Source organism: Bombina bombina, chromosome 3, assembly GCF_027579735.1.
Source record: "Bombina bombina isolate aBomBom1 chromosome 3, aBomBom1.pri, whole genome shotgun sequence".
Taxonomy (NCBI): Eukaryota; Metazoa; Chordata; class Amphibia; order Anura; family Bombinatoridae; genus Bombina; species Bombina bombina.
The window spans coordinates 446,771,175-446,781,410 of record NC_069501.1 but is presented as its reverse complement, the minus strand read 5'-3'; the positions used below and the strand labels follow the sequence as shown (position 1 = coordinate 446,781,410).

The window sequence follows — 10,236 nt, the reverse complement described above, 5'->3', positions numbered from 1 at the left end:
CGGGGAGAGAGTAAAAGAGAGGGGGGAGAGAGAGCAAAAGAGAGGGGGAGAGAAAGCAAAAGAGAGGGGGAGAGAAAGCAAAAGAGAGGGGTAGAGAGAGAGCGCAAAAGAGAGGGGGAGAGGGAGCAGAAAAGAGAGGGGGAGAGAGAGAGCGCAAAAGAGAGGGGGGAGAGAGAGCAAAAGAGAGGGGGAGAGAGAGAGCAAAAGAGAGGGGGAGAGAGAAAGCAAAAGAGAGGGGGAGAGAGAGCAAAACAGGGAGGGGGAGAGAGCGCAAAAGAGAGGGGGAGAGAGCAAAAAAGAGGTAGAGCGAGAGAGAGCGTAAAGAGAAGGGGAGAGAGAGCACAAAAGAGAGGGGGGAAAGCAAAAGAGAAGGGGGAGAGAGGGGTAAGAGAGAGAGCAAAAGAGAGGGGGAGAGAGAGCAAAAGAGAGGGGGGAGAGAGAGAGCAAAAGAGAGGGGGGAGAGAGAGCAAAAGAGAGGCGGGAGAGAGAGCAAAAGAGAGGGGGGGAGAAAGAGCACAAGAGAGAGAAGGGGGGAGAGATAGATCGCAAAAGAGAGGGGGAGAGAGAGAGCACAAAAGAGAGGGGGAGAGAGAGAGCTCAAAAGAGAGGGGGGAGAGAGAGAGCCAAAGAGAGGGGGGAGAGAGGAGGGAGCAAAAGAGAGGGGGGGAGAGAGAGAGCAAAAGAGAGGGGGGAGAGAGAGAGCAAAAGAGAGGGGGAGAGAGAGAGTGCAAAAGAGAGGGGGAGAGAGAGAGCAAAAGAGAGGGGGGAGAGAGAGCAAAAGAGAGGGGGGAGAGAGAGCAAAAGAGAGGTGAAGTGAGAGAGAGGGCAAAAGAGAGGGGAGAGAGAACACAAAAGAGAGGGGGAGAGGGAGAGAAAAAGAGAGGGGGAGAGAGAGAAAGCAAAAGAGAGGGGGGAGAGAGAGAGAGCAAAAGAGAGGGGGGAGAGAGAGAGCGCAAAAGAGAGGGGAGAGAGAGATCGCAAAATAGAGGGGGGAGAGAGAGCGCAAAAGAGAGGGGGGAGAGAGAGCGCAAAAGAGAGGGGGGAGAGAGAGTTCAAAAGAGAGGGGGGAGAGAGAGTGCAAAAGAGATGGGGAGAGAGAGCAACAGAGAGGTAGAGCGAGAGAGAGCATAAAAGAGAGGGGTAGAGAGAGCGCAAGAGAGCATAAAAGAGAGGAGGAGAGAGAGCGCAAAAGAGAGGGGGGAGCAAAAGAGAGGAGAGAGAGAGCAAAAGAGAGGGGGGAGAGAGAGCAAAAGAGAGGGTAGAGAGTAAAAGAGAGGGGGAAGAGAGAGCAAAAGAGAGGGGAGAGAGTAAAAGAGAGGGGGGGAGAGAGCGCAAAAGAGAGGGGGGAGAGAGAGCGCAAAAGAGAGGGGGGAGAGAGAGCGCAAAAGAGAGGGAGGAGAGAGAGCGCAAAAGAGAGGGGGGAGAGAGAGAGCAAAAGAGATGGGGAGAGAGAGTGCAAAAGAGAGAGGGGAGAGAGAGCGCAAAAGAGAGGGGGGAGAGAGAGCGCAAAAGAGAGGGGGGGAGAGAGGGAGCGCAAAAGAGAGGGGGAGAGAGAGCGCAAAAGAGAGGGGGGAGAGAGAGCCCAAAAGAGAGGGGGAGAGAGAGCATAAAACAGAGGGGGGAGAGAGAGCGCAAAAGAGAGGGGGGGAGAGAGAGTGCAAAAGAGAGGGGGAGAGCGAGCGCAAAAGAGAGGGGGGGAGAGAGAGTGCAAAAGAGAGAGGGGAGAGAGAGCGCAAAAGAGAGGGGGGAGAGAGAGCGCAAAAGAGAGGGGGGGAGAGAGAGAGCAAAAGAGATGGGGAGAGAGAGCAACAGAGAGGTAGAGCGAGAGAGCATAAAAAAGAGGGGGAGAGAGAGCGCGAGAGAGCATAAAAGAGAGGGGGAGAGAGAGCGCAAAAGTGAGGGGGGAGCAAAAGAGAGGAGAGAGAGAGCAAAAGAGAGCGGGAGAGAGAGCAAAAGAGAGGGGAGAGAGGGGGAAGAGAGAGCAAAAGAGAGGGGAGAGAGTAAAAGAGATGGGGGAGAGAGAGCAAAAGAAAGGGGGAGAGAAAGCAAAAGAGAGGGGGAGAGGGAGCAGAAAAGAGAGGGGGAGAGAGAAATCAAAAGAGAGGGGGAGAGAGAGCAAAACAGGGAGGGGGAGAGAGCGCAAAAGAGAGGGGGGAGAGAGCAAAAGAGAGGTAGAGCGAGAGAGAGCGTAAAGAGAAGGGGAGAGAGAGCACAAAAGAGAGGGGGGAAAGCAAAAGAGAAGGGGGAGAGAGGGGGAAGAGAGAGAGCAAAAGAGAGGGGGGAGAGAGCAAAAGAGAGGGGGGAGAGAGAGAGCAAAAGAGAGGGGGAGAGAAAGCAAAAGAGAGGCGGAAGAGAGAGCAAAAAAGAGAGGGGGAGAAAGAGCACAAAAGAGAGGGGGAGAGAGAGAGCACAAAAGAGAGGGGGGAGAGAGAGTGCAAAAGAGAGGAGGGAGAGAGAGCAAAATAGAGGGGGGAGAGAAAGGAAAAAAGAGGGGGGAGAGAAAGCCAAAGAGAGGGGGGAGAGAGAGAGCAAAAGAGAGGGGGGAGAGAGAGAGCAAAAGAGAGGGGGAGAGAGAGAGCAAAAGAGAGGGGGAGAGAGAGAGCAAAAGAGAAGGGGAGAGAGAGAGCAAAAGAGAGGGGGGAGAGAGAGCAAAAGAGAGGGGGGAGAGAGCAAAAGAGAGGTGAAGTGAGAGAGAGGGCAAAAGAGAGGGGGGAGAGAGCACAAAAGAGAGGGGGAAAGAGAGCAAAAGATAGGGGGAAAGAGAAAGCAAAAGAGAGGGGGGAAGAGAGAGCAAGGGGTGGGACCACTGTACTGCAAAAAATGGACCGTGTAAACTGGCTTAAGGACTAGTTTTAAATAATCTAAAATAATAATTCCCAAGTCCCTTTCTTCTTTAGTTACAGTCAGTAATGTACCATTGAGACATTGAGGGGTAGTTATCAAGCCGTCTACTTTACCTGCCTTCGCCGGTCCAATACGCCCACCTAAGCTCGCCTACCATCGCCGCCGCTGACCTGAATACGTTCGCCTAAGTTATCAAAAAAGCTGTCAAAAAGTCGCGCAACAAGTACGGGGCGATGAGCAGCGGACTGTGAGAGTTATCACACATCCGATCTCGCTGCTCTTTGGCTTTTTGACAGCTTTATTGACAAGCTGTCACTAAGCACCCACACTAACTACACTGTTCTACCCCCTATACCGGCGCCCCCGGAGCCCCCCGCAACTAAATAAAGTTACTAACCCCTAAACCGCCGCTCCTAGACTCTTATAAATGTATTAACCCCTAAACCGCCGCTCCCGGAGCCCACCGCAAGCTACATTATACATATTAACCCCTTATCTGCCCCCCCCTACACCGCCGCAACTAAATAAATGTATTACCCCCTAAACCGCCGCTCCCGGAGCCCACCGCAAGCTATACTAAATATGTTAACCCCTAAACCGCCGCTCCCGGTGCCCGCCGCAACTATAATATATGTATTAACCCCTAAACCGTCGCTCCCGGACCCCGCCGCCACCTACATTATACCTAGTAACCCCTATCCTGCCCCCCTACACCGCCGTCACCTATAATAAAGTTATTAACCCCTATCCTGCGGATTCCAGACCTCGCCGCAACTAAATAAATAGTTTAACGCCTAAACCGCCGCTCCCGGGCCCCGCTGCAACCTATATTAAACTTATTAACCCCTAATCTGCCCCCCTACACTGTCGCCACCTATAATACATTTATTAACCCCTATCCTGCCCCCCCTACACCGCCGCCACTGTAATAAAATTATTAACCCCTAAACCTAAGTATAACACTAACCCTAACACCCCCTAACTTAAATATTAATTAAATACATCTAAATAATATTTCTCTTATTAACTAAATGAATCCTATTTAAAACTAAATACTTACCTTTAAAATAAACCCTAATATAGCTACAATATAAATAATAATTATATTGTAGCTATTTTAGGATTTATTTTTATTTTACAGGCATCTTTCAATCTATTTTAACTAGGTACAATAGCTATTAAATAATTATTAACTACCTAGCTAAAATAAAGAGAAATTTACCTGTAAAATAAAAACTAACCTAAGTTACAATTACACCTAACACTACACTATACTTTAATAAATTATTCCTATTTAAAACTAAATACCTGTAAAATAAACCCTAAGATAGCTACAATATAATTAATAATTACATTGTAGCTATTTTAGGATTTATATTTATTTTACAGGTAACTTTGTATTTATTTTAGCTAGTTAGAATAGTTATTAAATAGTTATTAACTATTTAATACCTACCTAGCTAAAAGAAATACAAAATTACCTGTAAAATAAATCCTAACCTAAGTTACAATTAAACCTAACACTACACTATCATTAAATTAATTAAATAAATTAGCTACAAATAACTACAATTAAATTAAATTAAATAAACTAACTAAAGTACAAAAAATAAGTTACAAACATTTAAAAATTGTAAGCTACTTACACCTAATCTAAGCCCCCTAATAAAATAACAAAGCCCCCCAAAATAAAAAAATGCCCTACCCTATTCTAAATTAAAAAGTTACCAGCTCTTTTACGTTACCAGCCCTTAAAAGGGCCTTTTGCGGGGCATGCCCCAAAGAATTCTGCTCTTTTGCCTGTAAAAGAAAAATATTGTAGTTATTTGTAGTTATTGTAGCTAATTTATTTAATTAATTTAATGATAGTGTAGTGTTAGGTTTAATTGTAACTTAGGTTAAGATTTATTTTACAGGTAATTTTGTATTTCTTTTAGCTAGGTAGTTATTAAATAGTTAATAACCATTTAATAACTATTCTAACTAGCTAAAATAAATACAAAGTTACCTGTAAAATAAATATAAATCCTAAAATAGCTACAATGTAATTATTAATTACATTGTCGCTATCTTAGGGTTTATTTTACAGGTAAGTATTTAGTTTTAAATAGGAATAATTTATTAAAGTATAGTGTAGTGTTAGGTGTAATTGTAACTTAGGTTAATTTTTATTTTACATTTAAATGTCTCTTTATTTTAGCTAGGTAGCTATTAAATAGTTAATAACTATTTAATAGCTATTGCACCTAGTTAAAATAAATTGAAAGTTGCCTGTAAAATAAAAATAAATCCTAAGATAGCTACAATATAATTATTATTTATATTGTAGCTATATTAGGGTTTATTTTAAAGGTAAGTATTTAGTTTTAAATAGGATTCATTTAGTTAATAAGAGTTAAATTTATTTATATGTATTTAATTAATATTTAAGTTAGGGGGGTGTTAGGGTTAGGGTTAGACTTAGGTTTAGGGGTTAATAATTTTATTACAGTGGCGGCGGTGTAGGGGGGGCAGGATATGGGTTAATAAATGTATTAAAGGTGGCAACGGTGTAGGGGGGGCAGATTAGGGGTTAATAAGTTTAATATAGGTTGCGGCGGGGTCCGGGAGCGGCGGTTTAGGGGTTAAACTATTTATTTAGTTGCGGCGAGGTCCGGGGTCGGCAGGATAGGGGTTAATAACTTAATTATAGGTGGCGGCAGTATAGGGGGGGCAGGATAGGGGATACTAGGTATAATGTAGGTGGCGGCGGGGTCCGGGAGTGGTGGTTTAGGGGTTAATACATATATTATAGTTGCAGCAGGGACAGGGAGCGGCGGTTTAGGGGTTAATACATATATTATAGTTGCGGCGGGGACAGGGAGCGGCGGTTTAGGGGTTAATCAGTTTATTAGCGTGGCGGTGGTCTCCGGGAGCGGCGGTTTAGAGGGTAATAAGTTTATTATAGTGGCGGCGGGCTCCGGGTGCGGCGGTTTAGGGGGTAATACATTTATTTAGTTGCGACGGTGTAGGGCGGGCAGATTAGGGGTGTTTAGACTCGGGGTACATGTTAGGGTGTTAGGTGCAGACATCTCCCATAGGAATGAATGGGATGTCTGGCAGCAGCGAACATGAACTTTCGCTATGGTCAGACTCCCATTGATTCCTATGGGATCCGCTGCCTCCAGGGCGGCGGTTTGAAAACCAGGTACGCTGGGCCGGAAAAGTGCCGAGCGTACCTGCTAGTTTTTTGATAACTAGCAAAAGTAGTCAGATTGTGCCGCACTTGTGTGCGGAACATCTGGAGTGACGTAAGAATCGATCTGTGTCGGACTGAGTCCGGCGGATCGAAGCTTACGTCACAAAATTCTACTTTTGCCGGTATCTAGGGCTTGATAACTAAGGCGAATCAGCCTCGCCTCAAATACTCTGCGGAATTCCAGCGTATTTGAGGTAGACACGTTGATAACTACCCCTCTATAATTGGCCTATTGGTTTTTGGATCCTATATGCATAATTTTGCTCTTGGTAATATTAAATTTCAGATCCCATTTATTTGACCAGTCCTCTAGTTTTTTAATATCACTGTTCATTTGATCAACCCCTCCTGGAACATCAATTCTGTTACAAATGTTTGTATCATCAGCAAACAAGCGAACCTTCCCCTTAAAGTGAATGTCAAGTTTGATAAATCAGTGCCATGATTGGAGTATGCCGTATTCGTCATTGCTGACGTATTAAGTGACGAGCGGAATGTTTTAACATGTTTAGATAGATATTGTTCTTTTAAATGCATGATGTTTTTAGAGTTTAAAGGGACATTAAACTCATTTTTTTTCTTTCATGATTCAGATAGAGAATACCATTTTAAACAACTTTCTAATTTACTTCTATTATCTAATTTGCTTCTTTCACTTGATATTCTTTCCTGAAAAGCATATCTAGATAGGCTCAGTAGCTTCTGATTGGTGGCTGCACATAGATGCCTCATGTGATTGGCTCACCAATGTGCATTGCTATTTCTTTAACAAAGGATATCTAAAGATCACCCCAAATTAGATAATAGAAGTAAATTGGAACATTGTTTAAAATTGTATTCTCTATCTGAATCGTGAAATAAATTTTTTGGGTTTAATGGCCCTTTAAGTTTTGGCGCTGACCCATAAGTCTTTAATATGGTTTATAAAAGAGAGTGAGAAGGAAACAGCATTCCTGTGGAAAGATGGAAATGTTACTTTTTGGGGGTGAGATTGTAAGTTTGGATTGAATGAAAACATTTCTTTGAAATATTAAAGTTTTGTTGGCCCCCCTCAGTTACTTGAAAAAATATGTTCTTTACATATTGATCAAAATGAATACAAACATAAGCAATAAATATCTGTATTCTGGGGATAAAATGTAAGATAATATTTGTTGTCTTTTCTCTTATTAAAGTATCATCATCAATACCCTCAACTGTGGAACTTACAATGGTAAGTATTGTCTTTTAATGTCTGAATACTCATACGTAGTACTTCTTGTACAGAGGGACCATGCATTTGAATTGTAATTAATTTGACACTGGGCTAATGTGATCAGGGTGGTTACTCAAGTAATGGACTTATTTTTCTTCCCTTTATCAGTGACTTGTCTTTATCGAGTGCATTGTTTTATCTTTGATGATAATGATTATGATGATGTTCTTATTCTGCAGAGTGAATCATAAAATATGAAGCATTGTACTTGTTATTACAGTTAAATTTAACATTATATATTTCTTAATTAAAAATGACTTGTATTGGAATCCTGGAGGATCAAAGATAAAAGGGATGTATAGGGTTCTTGTAGACAGCTGACTAAACAGCAGTGAACAATGAGAGGCAACAGTTTCAGAAGTGAATAAACTATGAAGTGCAAAACAGGAACATAGAAACAAGATAAGAAAGTATAATTTTGCCACTACTAAAAATCCCTTGATTGAATCAGCCTTGAGAATGGAGTACTGCCCATGTAAGAGCAAAAGGCAATTTATGAAGAGACTTCAGGAAAAATTCTACCTAATTCCAAGTAGCTAAATACTGTAATATATTGCAGTGTTAGAATATGAAAGAAATTATATCAGCACACCTTGTATTGGATTTATGGATTCTTTAATATGTTGATTATTTATATACCGTGAGATCTATTTATCATATGTCTGTCGGACCTGATCCGACAGTGCGAATCAGGTCCGACAGACATCGCTGAATGCGGAGAGCAATGCGCTTTCCGTATTCAGCATTGCACCAGCAGCTCTTGTGAGATGCTGGTGCAACGCCGCCCCCTGCAGACTCGCGGCCGCCAGCAGGGGTTGTCAATCAACCCGATCGTACGTGATCGGGTTGAATTCTGGAGATTCCTGTCCGCCTCATCAGAGCAGGCGGACAGGGTTATGGAGTAGCGGTCTTTAGACCGCTGCTTTATAACTGGTGTTCCTGCGAGCTTGCAGGCTCGCCAGAAACACGAGGCGTCAAGCCCTGTACGGAGCTTGATAGATAGGCCCCCATATGTTCCAAATAGTACCTTATCAGTCAAATCCCTCCAAATTAAGCTTCTCTCTTATACAATGAGATGATAACCACAAGAATATACATTTCTTCTCTTTGCTTATTAGATATTTTTGAAGGATTATTCATTATTCATTATTATTATTATGTGTGTGTATTTTTCAGGCTGCAACCCTCTCAAATCCGGGAACAGAATGTGATAAAATCAAAGCCATGACAGAAGCTACGAGGAAATGTGGTGCAGCACCAGAAGACTGGAAAAATTATCTGGAAGCAGAATATCTCTATTTGCAGATAGAGAATCTCAAGCTGGATATTGAGAGGAAGAAAAAAAAACTGGCAGAAGGCATACATGATTAATATATCACTCACAATGCTAAAAAGGATGCAGTGTGCAGAGAAATATTAATGGCTAATAACAAAATATGATAACAGTTATATTACTTAAAATATGACTTCTGTCTACTTAACAAGGTGTCTAGAAATGATTTAAAGGGCCATAATACCCAAATGTTTAAACACTTGAAAGTGATGCAGTATAGCTGTAAAAAGCTGACTAGAAAATATCTCCTTAACATCTCTATGTAAAAAAGAAAGATATTTTACCTCAAAAGTTCCTCAGTAGCCACCTCCCATTGTAAAGGATTTCTAAGCAGCATTTTAGTATGTATGTCCTAGGACAGCTGAAGGGATGAGCCTCGTGCACTCTCATATTATTTCACCAATCAGGTAAAGGAAGCTTACTATGAAATCTCATGAGAGTTAAGTCAAATCTCATGAGATCACAGTAAGAGTTCATGACCTCAGCACTGCTGTTGCTGATTGGCTGCAGTTCATTTCTTCATTTTTTTTATATTTTTACCTGCAGCTGGGAGCAGCTGAGTATAACTTTTTACACAGAACTTTCTCTGCTGAGCTGAGGAGATTTTGAGGTAAAATATCTTCCTTTTTTACATAGAGATGCATAGGTGATATTTTCCTGTCAGCTTTTTACAGTTCTACTGCATCAGTTTCAAGTGATTTAGCATATGAGTATTATGTCCCTTTAACATTTATTACCAGCTCTTGCTGGAAGGAATATGCTTAAATATTTAGCTATTTGTCTTGCTAATGCAACATAATATATGCAAAGCTCCAAAAAATAAAGTGATCGATAAACACATTTGAATTAAACAGAGTTTTGAGATTTTATCAGGATCTATTTTGTCTGATGTCTTAAGCTTGAATCAACCTACAACAGGAACCTTATGTTTCCAACCAGTGACAGAGCTACCACACGGCTAGATTACAAGTTTTGCGGTAATAGCTGCTCGGTAATAACTTGCACATTATTATCACCGCTCACTTACCTACAGCGCTGCTATTACAGGTTTACAAAAACCCGGCGTTAACAGGCAAGAAGTGAGCGTTGAGCAAAATTGAGCTCCATACCGCACTCCAATACCAGCTCTGCTGAAAGCTGCAGTGAGCTGGTTTTACGTGCTCGTGCGCGATTTCCCCATAGACATTAATGGGGAGAGTCGGCTGAAAAAAAGACTAACACCTGCAATAAAGGAGCGTAAAGCTCCGTAACGCAGCCCCATTTATTCCTAAGGGGAAACAAAATTTATGTTTACACCTAACACCCTAACATGAACCCCGAGTCTAAACACCCCTAATCTTACACTTATTAACCCCTAATCTGCCGCCCCCAACATCGCCGACACCTACATTATACTTATTAACCCCTAATCTGCAGCACCGGACATCGTCGCCACTATAATAAACATATTAACCCCTAAACTGCCGCACTCCCGCATCTTAAACACTATTTAAATATTATTAACCCCTAATCTGCCGCCCCTAACATCGCCGCCACCTACCTACATTTATTAACCCCTAATCTGCC

At 42.3% G+C, this 10,236-nt stretch overlaps 1 protein-coding gene across 1 annotated transcript in view; it reads left to right on the top strand.

Moving 5' to 3' along the window:
* LOC128651692 (C4b-binding protein alpha chain) overlaps positions 1–8,888 on the top strand; it is a 239,370-nt gene extending 230,482 nt beyond the window's left edge. Inside the window, exons 13-14 of the mRNA XM_053704679.1 lie at positions 7,258–7,295; positions 8,514–8,888. Coding sequence (XP_053560654.1) covers positions 7,258–7,295; positions 8,514–8,708 — 233 coding nt within the window. The 3' untranslated portion in view covers positions 8,709–8,888. The remainder of the gene's footprint in view (positions 1–7,257; positions 7,296–8,513) is intronic.
* Positions 8,889–10,236: the final 1,348 nt, after the last annotated feature.